At 51.6% G+C, this 19,969-nt stretch overlaps 1 protein-coding gene across 1 annotated transcript in view; it reads right to left on the bottom strand.

The window, feature by feature from the left end:
• Nucleotides 1-19,589, bottom strand: part of LRRC38 (leucine rich repeat containing 38) — a 33,919-nt gene extending 14,330 nt beyond the window's left edge. The window contains exon 1 of the mRNA XM_068986607.1: nucleotides 18,944-19,589. Coding sequence (XP_068842708.1) covers nucleotides 18,944-19,589 — 646 coding nt within the window. The remainder of the gene's footprint in view (nucleotides 1-18,943) is intronic.
• Between the last annotated feature and the right edge of the window lie 380 nt (nucleotides 19,590-19,969).

The raw sequence follows: 19,969 nt of genomic DNA, 5'->3' as shown, positions 1-19,969 counted from the left end.
ACCTCAGTCACACACATAAGCATGGAAAACTGACTGCCTCCCAATGCAGTTTTCCTGGCCTGTCTTCCCCCTGGTAAGAAATGACAGAGATGGTCATTTCATGCAGAGATGGCTTGCAGTTTTATCCTCTGGGAAGCATGCAAGCATTTCTGCTACCACCTCACCACTGCTGTCATCTTGACCCATCACCATCATGGCTATACCCACCATCTCCACCCTGACGGCCATCTCGCCCATGTTCACCATCTCACCCTCATATCCACCTCTCCCATGTCCACCCCCCCTGTGACTACCATCTCCACCCTGATGCCCACCACCACTGCTGCTGCCGCCTCCACTATCTATAACAGACATTTGCTACAAGTTGGACCTTGGGCTGAATTCTGAGGTCACCAACCTGTGTCTACTTATGATAACTGATGAACTAGTTAGATCTTTCTGGCAAGACCAGCATGAGGAAAACTAAGACTGCCCCCAAGAGGCTGGTACCTCCCACCACCCATGGTGACAATGCTCCATGCTCCTCAGGGACACCAGCTGCAGCTCCCTTCCTGGACCCACCCCTATGAGCACCCAGTGTCCCCAGTTAATATCTGCTGTTGGGCTCCCTGGCCAGTTGGAAGAAGTGATGCGTTGAGTGTTCTGAGGGTGATGAGAAGCGTGTGCATTAAGTGGGTACTTCAGATTATTTCTGTGGGGAAGTAATATTTATTGAAATTCTTACCATTTACCAGGAATCATGATAAGTACTGCACCACCATGTCCTTTAATCCTCTCCTCAACAGCCCTTTAGAAAAGTGGTTCTCATCTGGGGGTGATTTTGCCCCTCAGCAGGCATCTGACAACAGCTGGAGATGTTTTTGGTCCTCGAAACTGGGTGCAGTGCTATTGACAACTAGTGGGTAGACGGTAGGGCTGCTGCTAAACACTCAGTGCCCACGATGACCTCCGTAACGCCAGCATCGCATGCATGTGAGCTAAGTCGCTTCAGTCGTGTACAACTCTTTGCAGCCCCAAGGACTGCAGCTGGCCAGGCTCCTCTATCCATGAGATTCTCCAGGCAAAAATAATGGAATGGGTTGCCATGCCTCCCTCCAGGGGACCTTCCGGACCCAGGGATTGAACCACGTCTGTTTCGTCTTCTGCATTGACAGGTGGGTTCTTTCCCATAATGTCAACAGGAGGGGCTTTCCTGATGGCTAAAGAATCCTGATGGTAAAGAATCCACCTGCAGTGCAGGAGACACAGAAGACACAGGCTCAATCCCTGGATCAGAAAGATCCCCTGGAGGAGGAAACCGCAACACACTTCAGTATCTTTGCCTGGGAAATCCCAAGGACAGAGGAGCCTGGCTGGCTACGGTCCACAGGGTCGCAAAGAGCTGGACACGACTGAGCGCATGGATGCTGTGCCAGCAGGATCGAGGCTCCGATGCCCTGCTTTGGGCTATTTTTTTTTCCTGTCCCATTTTTTAATTTAAATTTTGCGGTAAAATATACATAATCTGAAATGTACCATCTTAACCATGTTTAAGTGTACAATTCAGTGGCATAAATTACATCTACAATGTGTACAACCCTCCCCACCATTCACCTCCAGAGCGCTGTTCATCTTGCAAAACTAAATCCCTCTTCCTGTTAAGCACGAGCCCTCCACCCCTCCCTCCTCTCAGCCCTTGGCAACCACCATTCTGTGTCTATGCAATTGACTATTCTAAGGTGCCTCAAGTAAGTGGATGATACAGTCTTTGTCCTTTTATGACTGGCCCTTCCAACGGGCATCATGTCCTCAAGGTTCATCCATGTTGTAGCATGTGGCAAAATTTCCTTCTGCTTTTTTAAAGATTAATTTTTAATGTGGACCATTTTTCATTGAGTTTGTTACAATATTGCTTCTGTAGTGTTTGTTCTGGCTTTTAGGCCAGTAAGGCATGCAGGATCTTAGCTCCCTGACCAGGGACTGAACCTGCACCCCCTGCATTGGACCGTGAAGTCTTAACCACTGGACCACCAGGGAAGTCCCATGAATTTCCTCTTTGTGGCCCATTGTATGGATGGGCCACATCCTGTTTGTCCATTCTTCCATCAGCGGACACCTGTGTCACTCCCACCCTTCAGTCATTTGAACAATGCTGCTACGAACATGGGTACAAATATGGGGTAGGTTCTAGATGCAATGACCGGGGCTCCAAGAAGCTGTATGATCTGCCTGAAGTCATACAACTCATCTGTGAGGGTCTGGACTTAAGGGTAGTCCTGGCCGTCACCAAAGCCCATCTTCTTTCCATGACACCATGGCAGACTGTCATGACTGGCCTCGCTCGCATCACTGGTTGGACTTCACTTGCCTGTATCTCTCTGGAGTGACATGGTGGCCATCCCCATCCATGCAGCTTGGGACATCTCCCCATGAGTGCTGGCACTTCCCTTTCAGGGAACATTCTTTCTATGCCCAAACCGCTCTGAAACAATTTACCAACACAGGAGCTCTGATTTTTCTAGGAAGTCGTGAACCAGACTGTTTTTGTTGTTGTTGTTAGATTTATGTTTCCTCTGACAGCAGAGGAAGGCTTTCCAGGTGGCTCAGATGGTAAAGCATCTGCCTGCAATGTGGGAGACCCGGGTTCGATCCCTGTGTCAGGAAGATCCCCTGGAGAAGGAAATGGCAACCCACTCCATTACTCTTGCTTGGAAAATTCCATGGATGGAGGAGCCTGGTGGCTACAGTCCATGGGGTTGCAAAGAGTTGGACACAACTGAGCAACTTCGCTTTCACTTTCACTTTCCTCTGACAGCAGGGGCCACAGGGAACCCCAGGATCCAGCACCTGCAGTGATAGCCACGTCTGTGGCTCAGGGTGAGCCTCTGGAACTGCTTGTTCTTATGGAGGTAACACAGGCCTTCATCTATAGCTGATAATAGTAATAGCCGGCATTTATGAACAGCGTTCTATTTGCCAGGCACTGTGCTAAGCTTGTCACAGGGGTTACTTGACCCATATGCTTTGACCCATATGACAGACTTGTGAATACTAGCTCAGCTGGTAAAGAAACCACCTGCAATGCAGAAGACTCCGGTTCGATTCCTGGGTCGGGAAGATCCCCTGGAAAAGGGATAGGCTACCCACTTCAGAGTTCTTGAGCTTCCCTGGTGACTCAGACAGTAACGAATCCGCCTGCAATGCATGACTCTGGGTTCGATCCCTGGGTTGTGAAGGTCCCCTGGAAGAGGGCATGGCAACCCACTCCAGTATTCTTGCCTGGAGAATCCCCATGGACAGTGGAGCCTGGTGGACTACAGTCCTTGGGGTCACAAAGAGTTGGACACGACTGAGTGACTAAGCACATATTTTACACATGAGAAAGCTGAAGCACAGAAAGGTTAAGCAACCTGCCCAGGCTCACACAGCTAGTAAATAAAGGCTCAGGGTTCCAATCACAGCGGATCTAAATCCAAAACCCCCTCTAGTGCCTGCCCTACAAGGTGAGGGAATCACCCAGCCCAGGAAACAGGGGCTTTGGCACTTGTCTTGGATTTTCACTAGTTTGCTGTGTGACTTTGGGCAAGTCACTCAGTGTCGCTGAGCCACAGTTTCCTATCTGAAAGAAAAGCAGACAAGATAACCCCATTATCTAAGCTTTTCTGAGTCTTCTGGAATGTTCCCTCCACGAGGTCCGAGCCCTTGTCAGGTGCACTATTATGTCCTCGAGACTGGGAGCTGAATTTGTCCTCACAGGTGTCTAGCTTGCTTTGGTTTCCACTAAGCTGTTCAAGTCATCATTGGTTTACACCCTTGAAGACCAGGTTCTGGATCAGGGAAGCTCACTGACTAATTTAGAGGCTCTGGACCCAAGAGGATAGGCTTGTAACTAAGAGCCCTTGGCTTCTGATATGAGATTTGGGAAGCCACGTGATGGTTAGTGACAGAGCCCCTGGAGCCAGGCTCTCTGGAGCATAGAACAGAATGATGACAAATATTCACAGGTGAGTGAAGGGAAGAAGCTGGTGGCATATACAGGGGGCATTCCTGCTGTGTCTGGAAGCTCGGATTATGTGGGCTTGGGGGAGAGCCCCAAAAGACCAGTATCCTGGTTCAAAGGGAGCTGAACATGAATTGACATGGCGTTGTTGTTGTTGCTGCTGCTTAGTCACTAATTCATGTCCAGTTCTTTGTGACCCCATGGACTGTAGCCCTGCCAGGCTCCTCTGTCCATGGCATTTTCCAGGGAAGAATATTGCAGTGGGTTGCCATTTCCTTCTCCAGGAGATCTTCCTGACCCATGGATTGAACTCATGTTTCCTGCATTGGCAGGTGGATTCTTTACCACTAAGCCACCTGAACTGGACATACATGATACATTTTAGAAACCAGTTCTGATAGTTGGCAAGTGATCTGGTTTCCTACAGTGACTGGCATGAGCAGAGCCAGACCTGCAATAAGCAAGGGGCTAGGGGCTCTGAATTTCTCTCCAGCTGCACGACTTAAAAACTTTGTCTATTTAGGTTCAGAAAGAAGCATGGGCGAGGAAGGGAAAAAAAGAAAGGTGGAGCAATTGGTCCAGGCATCAAGACAGACACAGTCACTGGACTTCCAGCATGCTGGAGCTTCCTTCAGGACATGCTTCTCTAGCCAGGGAACCAGGAGAAAATGAAAACAACCTCGGAAAGCCAGATTCAGAGGACTGAAGCACCGTGGGCAGAAATCTCACCCATTCCTTAATGCTCCCTTTAGCACCACCGACAAGCGGTCATTTGGTCTCTGCTTGAATGCCTCTAAGGATGGCAACTTCACTCTCTACCCAGGCAGCCCATTTGCAGAGCCCTAACAGCTAGCTCTTCCTCCTTACAGTGCATCAAAATCAGTCTCCTTGTAGTTTGAAGCCACAGGTCCATCTTCTGAGGCCAAAACAAGTCTCCTACATTGCATGACAGCTCCTCAAACATCTGACAACAGGGATTATGTCCTTCCACATCTCTCCTTAGTTAAATATCCATTTTCCTATGTCAACATGGTCTTGTTGTCCAAATACAAAGAATATCTGGCATCTTGTAAGAGACAGGAAGCCCAGGTAACTGCTCAGAAGCTGCAATTTGATGAGGCCTGGGGCTCTGACCTTCCCACCAGGCCTCCTCCACCTGAGCATCCCTGTGTCTGGAATTCTATGCAGACTATGCCTCCATGATAAGCAGAGGTCCCTTCCTTCTGCCTTTACTGTGTTTATTCCTGGTTAACTCACAAATCACTAATATGTTGATGAGAATCAGTTTACCAAACTAGTTCATGTAAATAAGAGGGTGATCCTAGAGACTGCCTCCTCTCTGCTCTTCTCCCCTTTGCCTGGTGTTAGCACCCATCAGTGAGCCATTCATTCATTCAACAAACACATACTGAAGGGAACTTTCCAGGTGACCCAGCGGTTATGACTCCACACTCCCAATGCAGAGGGCACGAGTTTGATCCCTGGTCAGGGAACTAAGATTCCACATGTCGCACAGCACAGCCAAAAAAATAAAAAACATATTGAGTACCTAATACATGCCAGCCTTGGAGTAAAAACAGTGGAAAAAATAATTTGTGACTACAGTTTAGTGAGGGGAAACGGACAGACCACAAGGCAATCAGTAAGATGTATTATGCAGCAGGAGGTGACAGGTGTAATAAAGAAAAAGGAGAGTAGGGAGAGAAAGATAGCTGGAGGTGGCAGGTCTCAGAGCTCACTGGGGCTGGGAGGAAAGGCTCCATGAGCATTTGAGCAAGCAGCTAAAAGGAGCCAGGGGGAACGTCATGTGGACATCAGGACAAGGGCGGTCCAGGTGGAGGGAACAGCAAGGCTTTGAGGTAGGAATATGTCTGTGACGTCTGGGAAACGACACGGGGTCTGGGTGCCTGGACTAGAGTGAATGAAAGAGAGTAGTAGGAAATGAGGCCAGAAAGAAAGGAGGTCAGATTGCAGAGAGGGTGGGGAAGCCCTTGGAAGAAACTTGGCTTCTAATCTCAGCAACATGGGAGTTACTGGAGAGTTCTGAGCGGAGGAAAGACACAACTTGATATCTGTCTGGCAAGCAGGGAGGTGTCATTGTTCCAGATAAAGTCTCAGAAGAGCCTAAAATAGGAGGTGAACTTGTTTTCAACAGGGTTTCAACTAGGAAAAGGAGTATGTCAAGGCTGTATATTGTCACCCTGCTTATTTAACTTATATGCAGAGTACATCATGAGAAATGCTGGACTGGAAGAAACACAAGCTGGAATCAAGATTGCTGGGAGAAATATCAATAACCTCAGATAAGCAGATAACACCACCCTTATGGCAGAAAGTGAAGAGGAACTAAAAAGCCTCCTGATGAAAGTGAAGGAGGAAAGTGAAAAAGTCGGCTTAAAGCTCAACATTCAGAAAACGAAGATCATGGCATCTGGTCCCATCACTTCATGGGAAATAGGGAAACAGCGGAAACAGTGTCAGACTTTTATTTTGGGGGGCTCCAAAATCACTCCAGATGGTGATTGCAGCCATGAAATTAAAAGACGCTTACTCCTTGGAAGAAAAGTTATGACCAACCTAGATAGCATATTCAAAAGCAGAGACATTACTTTGCCGACTAAGGTCTGTCTAGTCAAGGCTATGGTTTTTCCGGTGGTCATGTATGGATGTGAGAGTTGGACTGTGAAAAAGGCTGAGCGCTGAAGAACTGATGCTTTTGAACTGTGGTGTTGGAGAAGACTCTTGAGAGTCCCTTGGACTGCAAGGAGATCCAACCAGTCCATTCTGAAGGAGATCAGCCCTGGGATTTCTTTGGAAGGAATGATGCTAAAGCTGAAACTCCAGCACTTTGGCCACCTCATGCAAAGAGCTGACTCATTGGAAAAGACTGATGCTGGGAGGAATTGGGGGCAGGAGAAGAAGGGGACGACAGAGGATGAGATGGCTGGATGGCATCACTGACTGGATGGACGTGAGTCTGAGTGAAATCCCGGAGTTGGTGATGGACAGGGAGGCCTGGCGTGGTGCGATTCATGGGGTCGCAAAGAGTCGGACACGACTGAGTGACTGGACTGAACTGAACTCTGACTTTCACTAACACATTCAAGTCACCTTTGATTCAGCCAAGGTAAGATTCGGAGTTAGCGAGGCTCACTAAGTTTGGTTCTAAGCCTAAAGCACGAGCTGTGGACAAGAGAGTGGGTTTGTGCCTAAGGGACCTGGTTCTGACATGAGATTTGAGAAGTCATGGAATGTTTAGTGACAAAGACCCCGGCTCATCTCTCCCTCTGTCACTTCTTGGCTGGTGACCTCAGCCAAGTTACGTTAACCGATCTGTGCCTTGATGTTCTCATCTGTAAAATGGGGTAAGCCTGGCACTGACCACTTTGAAAGACACTAGTAGACTTAGAGCTATGCTATCCACTACAGTGGCCACCAGCCACGTGTTGAGAAACTGATCGCAGCTAGTCTGGACTGAGATGTGCTGTAAGTATAAAACACACCCAGATTTTAAAGACTTTGTGTGAAATAAAGAATGGGAAAATAGCTCATGAATGAGTTTTCTTTTGATTACAAGTTGAAAGTATAACATTTTGCAGATGTTGGATTAAATAAAATACCACTCAATTATATCTGCAATGACCCCTGTATTCATCATGATTTTTACATTCTATATTTTATTTAGCTTTGGCATCTTGGGGCCTTACCACTCGGGGAAGGACTGTCGCTCCCAGTGCTGGCCAGTTCCTAAATCCTTGCTAATGAGCACACTCTTGATATGCAAACCTACCAACCCCAGTTGATATCCCACCCACCTCTTTTGATCAGATTCTTGCAATCCCAGACTCTTATCTTCCTGCCCTCAAACACTGCAGGGCCAGGTACTAGATAGCTAGGGATCATCCTTTTAATGAGAGCTTCCTGAAATTACTCAAACTAGCCAACTTTAAACCTGCCTCCTCTGCTTACCCCCCCTCACCCATTTCTTCCTGCAAAAACCACCATAAAGACCCTCATCTGTCTTTCTTTTTACCTCATCTGCCTCCTGACCATCCCTGCTGCTTCCCCGTGTGGCCCTGCAAGGCTTCCATTTCTCCTGTTTCTAGACATCTGTGAGTATAAAACTTCATCCTTAGAGATAGTCATTTCAGGCGTCTTTCATGGCAAGGCAGTGGTTAAGATTCTGTTCTTCCAATGCCGGGAGCATAGGCTCAATCCCTGGTTGGGGAAGTAAGATTCCACATGCCGCACAGACAAAATAAATAAATAGCACCTAATTCTGGTTTTAAGATTCAAACAAAAAAACCTAAGTAGCTTTCCATGGGTAATTTTAAGACTATCAGGCTCCTCCATCCATGGGATTTTCCAGGCAAGAGTGCTGGAGTGGATTGCACTTTCCTTCTCCAATACATAATATAGCACATGGGGAAAAAGCAAAGTTAAAAAAAAAAAAAAGACAGTCATATCCATGTCTGCACACCCCCATTTTTTCCTAAAGCCCTTTTACATTAGGATTTCCCTGATGTTCCCGACAAACCTCAGGGTTACAGATGAAGGAACCACATACCAGACAAGTTAGATGACCTGCCCAGGTCAAGGACATGGCAGCAGGTGTCCTGACCTTCAGCTCTAAGTCCTCAGGCCCTGAACAGGACCATGTGACATCTTCGTTTCTGATGCAGATAATCATTCATGATTCTCTGTGCTTAGTCGCTCAGCTGTGTCCAACTCTTTGCAACCCCACAGACTGTAGCCTGCCAGGCTCCTCTGTCCATGGGGATTCTCCAGCCAAGAATACTGGAGTGGGTTGCCACACCCTTCTCCAGGGGATCTTCCCAACCCAGGGATGGAACCCAGGGCTCACTCACTGCAGGTGGACTCTTTACCATCTGAGCCACCAGGGAAGCTTATGTTAAAAAGAGATATCATCCCCTTGGTGTTTTGTGAAAAAGCAATGCCATTCTTTCTAATAATGTGGTGGGGGCAGGAGAAGAGAACATACTCTTGTGCCTGCTGATTTGAAAGAGAGCTGCCAGGGTGGTGGGGCCAGTGACAAGGGAGCCCGCCCAGGAGACCTTTGCTGGATGCTGGGGACAAGGGGCTGTCGGACCTTCTCATTCCATGACCTGGAGGAGGCTGGCTGGAGAGGGTGCAGAGGCAGCCAGAATCAGAGCTAGAAGAAGCCTTCCAGGTCATCCAGCCCCCGGGTCTGCAGCTGACAGAGGAGCTCAGACACCACTATGTTCTGGGGAGTCTAGTCAGTGCAGAGCTCCGAGTTCTTTCTAATGTGCTTGCGGTTCTCCTTGTATCCCACCTCCTCTGAGGACTCCCACCCACAGCCCCCGGGGGCTTCTGGGGTCACTGTTCATTATCGAGAGCAACTGAGAAAGAGGATGTGACTCAGGTTGACTGCTGGCCAACAAAGCAGTAGGGACAGGAACCAAATTCCTAGATCTCCGGTTTGGGTTCATGTCTGAGAAGCTGCCCCTTAGTCCTGAGTGGCCCGCAGCTCCTTTGAGGTCCTGACTCCTGCCTCTGGCATTTATCCCCATGGCCAACCTGGAGGATGAAGGAGGTAAGGCACTGGGGGCTCTTTGTTGGGCACCTTCTGAAGCAGAGGAGACAGGCTGAGAGCCCCTGGGAGGACGTGCTGTGAACACACGGCTAATGTCCGTCTGCATGGATTGTGGACATCTGGGATTTAACAGGCAATGCTTAAATCCAGGGGGATTTGTAAGCCTGTTTGTCCACATTTCTATGAACTGGATAAGGAAGAAAACAACAGCTTCTATGTGCGGTGCTGGAGGAAGCTGTACTCTGAGCATCTTCATATGATGTCACTAGAGGTCAAAGGGCAGATGCTATCACCTGCATTTGACAGAGGGGACACCAGGGCCCAGGATCAGCTCACAGGAAGCCCGGCCAGAGTCATGCATGCCTAGCTCCATGCCTAGTGGGTGGTCTGCCCAGCCCCCATCCCTAAGCTCCGCCCCCCAGAGCCTCCTCTCAGATCTGGAAATTGGAACCAGGACAGCACAGTCTCGCCTGGCCTCAGCTGGTCCCATGAATGGAGCAGCATATTATTTTGTCACATGGATGGAAAAAACTGAGAAAGCCTATTAATATATGAAGAGGAGACTAAAAGACGATGTGCGCACAGGGACCTCTGCTCAATGTTACATGCCAGTCTGGATGGGACGGGAGTTTGGGGGAGAATGGATACACATATATGTATGGCTGAGTCTCTTTGCTGTCACCTGAAATTATCACAACATTGTTAACCGGCCACGTGTGCATGTGTGCTAAGTCACTTCAGTCGTGTCCAATTCTTTGAGACCCTATGGACTGTAGCCCACCAGACTCCTCTGTCCATGGGATTCTCCAGAGTGGGTTGCCATGCCCTCCCCCAGAGGATCTTCCCAATCCAGGGATCAAACCTGTATCTCCTGCAGCTCCTGCATTGCAGGCAGACTCTTTACCTCTGAGCCACCAGGGAAGCTCTGAATCAGCTACACACGACTATAAAATAGAAAGTTAAAGAGAGATGATGTGAGAAGCAGAGAGTGAAAGAGGGAGCCGCTGTGTTCCCTGCAGCCTCCTAGGTCTCACCCGCCAGCTCCCTGGGCCTGACTGTTTAGGACTTTGGGCTCCTGGCAACACACCCACATCTTTACAAGACACCTTTCTTTTTGCTTGTGCCAGATGAAGCAGGTTTCCGATTCAGTAGGGTAAACGGATCTGTGGTCTCGGTGTCCTGAACCCTCTCCCCCAGCCACTCACACTGCACCTCGCCAGGGCAGAGGCTCACAGACTCCCCGGACGAAGGCGGCCCCACTCTCTTGCCAGCACTGCTCTCACAAATGGGGTAGGTGCAGCTGGCCCCCTCCCTCCTTCACAGCAACCACCTGAGGGTTTGAGCAGGATCTGCTAATGGAGCCCAGAGAACCCCCACTCCAGGCCTCTGCCCCTGCTGAAAGGTGATCTGGGTGTCTTTGGCTGACCACAGGCGGGCAGGGGGGGTGGTGGGGGTAAAAGCTAAGGGCAGTGATGTTGGCCTGTCCCGATGGCCCTTGTGACAGAGGCCCCAGGAGTGTGCGTTCGTCCACTCGCACATGCCCGCGGCCCCTCAGAGACCCTTCTATGCTGGGCAAGGCCCAGTTACTGGGGACACTGCAGGGAACGTGTGGCTCTGGAACTCATGCTTCTAGAGCAACAAGACTTGTGACCAAGATAATGTGGACTCTACGAGCGCGATGCCACAGACACAAGGAGATACGGCAATAGTGAGTGGGGTGGGGATGGTACTGTTCGGGTGGGGTGATCAGGGAAGGCCTCTCTGAGAAGGGGACATCTCATGGGACCTGATAATGAGGGAGACACAGCCATGGGAAGGTGGGACCGTCTCAGCAGGTGAGAAAGTCATAATTTAGGAGGTCCTGGTTGGTCACAAGCACCTGCTCTGTTCCCAGGACAGAGGAAGGCTGGTGTGGCTGGGCTGTGGATGGACCCTCTCAGGACACAGGAAGGAGCTGGTTTGTTCCAAGTGCAATGCAAGCCACCAGGTTTCCAAACACGTCATTTAGTGCACCAACTGCTGGGGGTTCAAGGAGAAAAAGAAACACTTTGTGCCCTCAAAACCGGCCAGACCTGCAAATTGGCAGGTCGAGCAGTGATCGTAGAGGTAATACAGGATCCAATCAGGTTGCACAGGCCAGCCTCCCAGTGCAGCCTCGAGGCCCAGAGGGTTGGAGGCTGGAAGGTTAAGTAGGAACCAGAAAGGCAGAGAAGTAGAGATGAGGATGGGAAGGTGGCGGGTGGGGTTGGGGGGAGAATTGGGGAAGTGGTTGGCACAGCTTGGCGAAGACCTGAGGGCAGGAGCCCAGAACAGTCCCAGGACTGGAGTGATATACTCTGCTGTGATCTTACAGTGACAGTGTTCAGGATACAACTTGACTCAAGTAACCACGAACACACCCGATTCCAGGTCTTCATGACAACCAGCCTACACGGAGGTCCTTCTGGGCCACCATCACACCGCCAGCCTGGTGGTGACAAGACCGGCCAAGCACCTCATTCTCAGCTACATCGGGGACCACAGGATTCTGGGACAGAGGGCAATGGACAGCCACTTGGCTGAAAGGCCTAAATCTTGCGGGATCTGAGACAGCTGGCAGCTGGCCAGCTTCAGGTGACAGTGCCACTGGCCTCTCCAGAACAGACTGCCAACTGCTCCCCTAGGGCTGTCCATGCCAGGCAGAGAGGCAGGTCCTCTGACCCACTGGCCCAGCAATGAGGTTGCCCTTTGAGTTAATTGATAGAGCACCCCAACTTCCCAGGTGGCTCAGAAGTAAAGAATCAGCCTGTGATGCAGGAGGCGCAAGGTCAATCCGTGGGGTGGGAAGATTCCCCAGGAAGAGAATGGCAACCCACTCCAGTATTCTTGCCTGGAAAATCCCATGGACAGAGGAACCTGGCGGGCTACAGTCCATGGGCTCACAAAGAGTCGAACACGACTTAGTAACTAAAGAGCAACAGCAGCAGGATGAAGGTGTCATTTCCAGAAAGATCCAGCATTTGGGACAGAGTAGCAGGACCGGGTGGGGCGCTCCAGCAAGAAAAGAGACAAGGGGTTGTCTTGGGTCATGTCTGTAGCCGACTCTCCCTGGAACTCCAGAGCGCAGTGCCCATAAAAGCTGACACCCAGCCAGGACACTGGGGATGCTGAAAGGTGACACTGAGGACTCAACTCTAATTAAGAGACAAGTTAGAAATACAAGCACCTGTGGCACCAGGACATGTACAGACCTGTCAACAGCGGGAGGCAGGCCACTTGAAAGAGCGAGTGAGACCTCGATCTACGTCTGCCAGGAACGTGGTTCTCTTAGGTGTATAAGCACAGGGAAAATATGCACTCTGTGTGTGTCTGCTAAGTTGCTTCAGTCGCGTCCAACTCTTTGCCACCCCATGGCCTGTAGCCCGCCAGGCTCCTCTGTCCATGGGATTCTCCAGAGTGGGTTGCCATGCCCTCCTCCAGGGGATCTTCCCAACCAGGGATCAAACCTGCGTCTCATGTCTCCTGCATTGGCAGGCAGGTTCTTAACCACTAGCGTCACTTGGGAAGCCCCAGTAAGATGTGTGTATGTATGTTTAGTCTCAGTTGTGTCCGACTCTTTGCGACCCCATAGACTGTAGCCCAGCAGGGCTCTTACCTCTGTCCATGGGACTTCCCAGGTAAGATTATTGAAGTGGGTTGCTTTTCCTACTCCAGAGGATCTTCCCAACCCAGGGATCAAACCTGCATCTCCTGTGTCTCCTGCATTGGCATACAGATTCTTTACCACTGAGCCATGATTCCTCATACCCAGTGGCCTTTTCTGCCCAAAGCTCCAGGAGCAAGGCTGGGTCACATGGGATGAACTGTGAGCCCAGAACCCCAGGCTTCCTAGCTGCTCTTACCCTCTCCCTACCACACAGAGACTGCGGCCCCTGGATTCTAGCAGTGAGGTCTCTGGAGGGGCCTGATCTTCCCAGGCCTCAGCTTCCTAACCTTTAAGACACAGACCATCTTCCCTTCCCTTGAAACCATAGAATTTTAGAGTTGGAAGGAACCTTAAAATCCTCCCACTCACATGCCTTTGTTTATAAAAGAAAAATCTGAGGCACAGAGAGACAGGAAAGTCCTACAACGTCACACAGCATTTCCACAGCTGCCGCACAAAGCCTGCTCCCTCCAGCAGCGGTTTTCAAGCTTAGAGAGCGTGTGCACTGCAAGCCCCTTTCAGGGAATGTTGTTGTTTAGTCACTAAGTGATGTCCAATTCTTCTGCAACCTCATATACTGTAGCCTGCCAAGCTTCTCTGTCCATGGGGATTATCCAGGCAAGAATACTGGAGTGGGTTGCCATTTCCTTCTCCAGGGGATCTTCCTGACCCAATGATCAAACCCAGTTCTCCAACACTGCAGGGTGATTCTTTACCACTGAGCCACCTGGGAAGCCCTTCAGGAGGTGGCAGCACCTAAAATGCAGATGCCCAGGCCTCATGCACCAGGCCAGCATTCAGTGGGTCTGGGGGCCCAGGAATCTGCATGTCAAACAAACTCCCCAGGGATCAGCACACAGAGGCTCCTCACCACCTGTGTGTTTTCATTTCCAACCACCTCGTTGGGCTGCTGTGAACAGAAGACAAGGGGAGGGACCGAAGGGCTTTAAAGATCACCATCTCCCAAGAAGGGTGCTGTCCTGCCACTTCCCTGTCTCCCAGACCCTCCCCTTCTCTCCCTCTCTACCCCACTGTCACCTGAGTGAGTTCCCATGTCGGTATCTTCCAGGTCCGGAGCTCCTTTGAGTCTCCAGGTGGACTCAAAGAAGGATGGTCACTGTTCCCTTGAGGGCACAGTGTCCTACCTGGCCCAGAACCTACTGGCTCCTGGGAGAACCACCAGACCTGGAGCGGAATCTGGGGCTGGAAGGGCAGCCAGCTGTCCCCCAGGGGAGTCAGGGATGGTAGAATAGAGCAGGCGCTATTCCTGCCCTCCTGTTCTAGGCCATCACAAAGAGTTAGGAGTGGAGTCAGACACCCCTGAGTGCGTGCTTATATCAGCCACTAACAACGTGAACTTGTGCAAACCACTTCTTTTCTTTGCACCTCACACCCAGTGGCCAGTTGAGGGTAAAGGTAACTTGCCAGGCATGGGTATTTTATTTAAAAAAAGACAGCCCTGGTAAACCACAAACTGCTACCAGAAGGTAGTGAAAGTGAAAGTTTCTCAGTCACGTCTGTCTCTTTGCCACCCCATGGACTATACAGTCCATGGGATTCTCCAGGCCAGAATACTGGAGTGGGTGGCCTTTCCCTTCTCCAGGGGATCTTCCCAACCCAGGGATCAAACCCAGGTCTCCCTCATTGCAGGCGGATTCTTTACCAGCTGAGCCACAAGGGAAGCCAATTGATAAAACACAGGATGGCCAGTGACGTGAATTTCAAAAAACAACAAATAATTCTATGTGTGCGAATATCCCAAATGTTGCACAGGACATGCTTATACTAAAATGTTATGCATTGTTTACCTGAAATTCAGAGTGAATTAGCATCCTGGGATTTTGTTTGTTTTCTTGCTTGGGGTTTGTTTGCTTGTTTGTTGTTGCCAAGTTGGCCGGTGAGCCTTCCTTCAGATCCAGCCCCGGCAGGCTGGCTCCCCCAGACCCCTCTGCCTCTGAAAGCAGAGCCCTGCAGGAGCCTGCACAGAGGGGACCAGCCGGCCCCATGGTGTTCCACTAGCGACCAAGCGCTCCCATCCGCGCAGAGGTTCACCTGGCAGGCATCATGTTTTTGCGCTGTCAGAGCTTGTCAAGGTCACTGGTTCTGCCTGGTTTGTTTTTCTGGAGGAGGAAGGGGCAGAGGAGGTAATGGCAAGGGCTTTGCTGGGAGGGGGGCAGGTCTCTGCTGTTTCCTCTGAATTCTCCTACTTAGGCCCTACCTAGAAACCCCTAGAGCCTGTGCCCCAAGGCGCCTAGTTTCCTTGGCAGGAAGTGGATGGACTCCAACTTCCAGGAGGCCAGGAGCCAAGAGGTCCTGATCCACCCACCTTCATCTGTATTTAACTCTCTGTATGACCTTGGGCAAGTCACTCCCATCAGCTCTCCAGGCCTTCTGGACAAAACAGGGTAATAACAGTATTAATGCTTATTGGTAGTTCCCATGTATCAGGCACTGTTCTAAGTACCTTGTAGATCCATAGTTCCCAATCTTTTTGACACCAGGGACCAGTTTCACAGAAGACAATTTATCCACAGACCAGAGGGCAGGGGATGGGGTGGTTTGGGGATGATTCAAGCGCATTTACATTTATCGTGCGCTTTATTTCTATTATTATGACATCAGTTCCACTTCAGATCATCGGGCATTAGATCCCCGAGGCTGGGGACCCTGTTATAGAGGCTACCTTTCTCACTCTCCCCACAGCCCTGCGAGGTGGGAACTAGCATGATTCGCATTTTACAGGAGAGGAAACGGGAAGGCAGAAGCGCACACAGCTAGTGAGAGGGAGAGACAGCGTCTGAGCCAAGCAGGTCTGGGCTGGAGCCTGCGCTCTCAGCCCCTCACCAGACGCCTCTGTGAAATGTGAGAGGCCCGAATGCATGAGGAGAAGGGAAAGGAGTGATTCATGCCTGACCATCACCTACTCCTTGCTAAAATCACTGTGCCCTTGACAGAGAGGACCTCACACAACCCTCACCGCAAACCTGCTATCGGATTCTGTTCTTCAGTCTGAAGTTAGGGCAGGGAAACGGAGGCACAGAGAGATCTGGGACTTGCCGAGGGTCACGATCAGAGTCCGCATCAGAACCCAACTCTCTCACCTCAAGGTCTAGACTAGGTGCTCCACACTCACCCCCCCACCCCACCCCCTGCCCCGCTCTGGTTCACAGAGCTGAAGACTCTGCTCTGGCCACAGGCCACGGGCAGTGAGGTCACAGATGTTCTCGTACTTCACCCCATGAAACGCCAGGAGCCCCCAAGCTGTCCTCCTGCCGCCTCCGTCTTCCCTCCCTGAATGAGACCAACCCTCCACCGGGGCCTGGACACTCTTCCTTGCTCTGGACCGACGGTCCAGGTCCCCAGGTCTCCATCTGGCGGCTCTTTGCTTTCCTATATTATGGACAAGAGGAAGAATAACATTTGCTATTCTTGCGTGCTCATGGGGGTTCAGATGCCTCATTGTGTCTGACTCTGTGCAACCCCATGGACGTCAGCCCTCCAGGCTCCTCTGTCCATGGAATTTTCCAGGCAAAAATACTAGAGGGGGTTGCCATTTCCTACTCCAGGGGATTTTCCCTACCCAGGGATTGAACCCACTTCTCCCATGTAGCCTGCACTGGCAAGCAGATTCTCTACCTCTGAGCCACCTGGAAAGCCCTTTCTATTTTTACTGCTCATTCATTTACCCACATTAAGTCACTCTGATACTGACAATCACCAGTCAGACATATTGGTCAGCATTCCTGTGTGTCAATTTCACCCAGAAGAAAGAGGAGGGAGGCTCAAAGAACTTAAGTGACCTGCCCAGAGTCACTCAGCTTTTAAGCCAGATCTCCAATCTATGCCTTCCAAATTCAGGGCTCTATAGAAACCTCAGAGGTCAATTAAAGTACTTTAGAAATGAAAAAACTGAGACCCAGACAGGACACATGTCCTGGTCAAGGTCACAGCCATCCATGGCAGAAATGAGACTGAAATTCACCGCTCCTGACCCATAACACCAAGTCCTCATGTGAATAACAGTGGGAACCAATTATACTCCCTCAGCTGACAATGGGGGTTCATGATGCCAACACCACCGAGAAGCAAAGGCAGAAGCTATTAAAACCAGGGTGAACCCCCATTCCACAATGAGGTCTGCACCTGGACCTCCCTGTCTCCAGGACAGTCTTCTGGTGGGGAGGGTCTGGGAAGCCAGACAGCAAATGAAGGCAAAGTGTAAAGCTGGGGGACTCTGCACCTTGCACGTCAGGTCTTTTTAGAACTTGCTGGTGTGGGAGAGCCAGCCTGGGCTGAAAGGGTCAGCTCAGGAGAGAAATGATTGCCTGGGATGTGTGTTTAGTGACAGTACGGAATGAATAAGTGAGCACAGGAATTCAGGACATAGATGAGCAGCATCCTTGAATTCTCAATAAATGGAAATATATATATATATATATATATATATATATATATATTTCACAAAGATAAATCCACATCAATGTCACCTCACCTTTTTTACTGTGGGTCTTAGCTCTGCTTCCTATTCTGCCAAGCCCCCAGGGGCAAGGCGGGAGGCGGAGTCTGGCTCTGAGGGCTCACTGCTGGGACCACACTCACATGCTCACCATTGGACGCCTGGAATCCACTGAAGGCAAGGACAGTCCACCGGCTCAGGGCTCATCCATATGGATGCTGAGGTCTCCTCTTCTCAGTTCTGCCTTTGCCTCCTTCCTCCTGGCCTTCACAGGGCCCCTTACCTACTGTGCCCTTATGTTCCTGTCTGCCAGCTGGGCACGTATGTCTATGTCACCAACGGAAGAAGTGCACCAGGCAAGCAAAAGGTGTCCCAGCCCAGGAGATTTTTGTTCAGCAATTTCACATCTGGGCTGAAAAGCTACTGCAAATCTTCACTGCACCACTGGCTCTTTGCAGGCTGCTCTTATTCCTCACCAGGAATATTCCTTACCCCTTTCAGACAGAACAGCAAATTGGCAGCTGAGAAATCAAAACCAGCTCAGGCTCCAGAAGCTATTAGAGAGCTCTTAGAACTGGTGCACTCTCTCTCCATGTTCAGGATACTGAGAACGGTGCTGAGTCGCTGCTCACACAGTAGGGAGTCTTCCACTTAGGAGGGGCCCAGAAATAAGGCACATCCATCATTGATATTGTTGTTGTTTGGTCCTGTCCAACTCTTTTGCGACCGCACGGACTCCTCTGTCCATGGGATTTCCCAGAAAAGAATTCTGGAGTGGGTTGCCATTTTCTTCTGCAGGGTATCTTTCCCACCCAGAGATCAAACTTGGATTCTTGACCACTGAGCCACCTAGGCAGCCCTACATCCACCAGTGCTAGGAGCCAAAGCCCCATGAGACGATCTGGGAAACCCAGGTTCCAAACATTGTTGGAGGTAAACAAAGGCAAAAGCATAGCAACAAGGCCCAGAAAGTCCAGAGAATTCCAAATGTGTCCCTCCCCACTCTCCTTCTCTAGGAGAGTCCCGAGAAAAGTTCAGGCTGGGAACGTGAGAGGATTACACCCGGAGCAGCTCTCATTCAGGGCAGGGGCCATGAGCGACCAGGTCTCTAATGCCGGTCTCTGCCCCAGAGGGCTGCGCCGAGGCTATCCGGCTGTCGCAGCCTCTCCCCAAGCTGTCCCTCCGTCCCCCACCCCACCCCCCACCCCCCCACCCCCACCCACACACAGCTCCCCCGCGCAGACTCACCTTTGGGAAGCTTGGACACGTTCTCCTGGATCCAGGAGAAGAGGTGGGCGAAGTCGCAGTCGCAGAGCCAGGGGTTCCCGTCGAGGCGCAGGGTGCGCAGCGCCGGGAGCGCGGTCAGGGCGGCCACGTTGAGGCTGCGCAGGTTGTTGTCGTTGAGCTCCAGCACCTGCAGCGACTCCAGGGTCTCGAAGGCGGCCTCGTGCACACCAGCCAGGTTGTTGTTGGCGAGGCTTAGCTTGACCAGCCTCCCGGCCGAGCGGAAGGCGCCGGCGCCCAGCTGGGTCAGGTTGTTGTAGCTGAGGTCGAGGAACGCGAGCTTGGCCGAGCCGCTGAACGTACCCTCCTCCAGCGAGCGCAGCGAGTTGTTCCTGAAGTCCAGGTAGACCAGGTCGCCGTAGAAGATGAAGAAGTCCTCGGGGATGTGCTGGATGCGGTTACCAGCCACCAGCAGTTTGCGCACGTCCAGGGGGAAGGGATCAGGCACGCTGGGCAGTCCGCGGTCGCGGCAGTCCACGGTGTGCGGGTCGGTGCAGGCGCAGCCCGCGGGGCACCCGTGTCCGGGCCGGAGCAGCAGCAGGAAGCTAAAGAGCCCCAGCGCCGCGGCGGCGGCGCCGGTGGGGGCGCGGGCGGCGGCGCGGGGGCTCATGGCCTGGACCCGAGCGAACGGCGGCGGCGCGGACGCGACTCTGGGGCTGAGCCCTGGCGCGGGGCGGCTCGCGGGACCCCGGAGGCCGGGCGCGGGGAGGGCGTGCGCCCGGGAGCGCGGGGGCGATGGAGCGCAGCGCGGACCTACCCCGGGAGCCCGAGTGGCCGGGGCGGAGGTGGGGGAACGGGGGACCAGGGAGGGAGGGGCGACGGACTCGCGAAGGATTTACCCGAACAGGAAATTAACCCGCTGGAAAATCCCGGAGGAGAGGCGGGAGTGGTAACGGTAGCGGAGTGGCCGTCGCCAAACGCGGCCCCGCCCGGGCAGCTTCTTTCCGTCACCGGGAGATAAGACCTGTCGCGCAGACTTGGCGCGGGACA

This window comes from Capricornis sumatraensis, chromosome 14, assembly GCF_032405125.1.
Source record: "Capricornis sumatraensis isolate serow.1 chromosome 14, serow.2, whole genome shotgun sequence".
Classification (NCBI taxonomy): Eukaryota; Metazoa; Chordata; class Mammalia; order Artiodactyla; family Bovidae; genus Capricornis; species Capricornis sumatraensis.
Note: the sequence above shows the minus strand (reverse complement) of the source record. Positions and strands in the feature narration are given on the sequence as shown.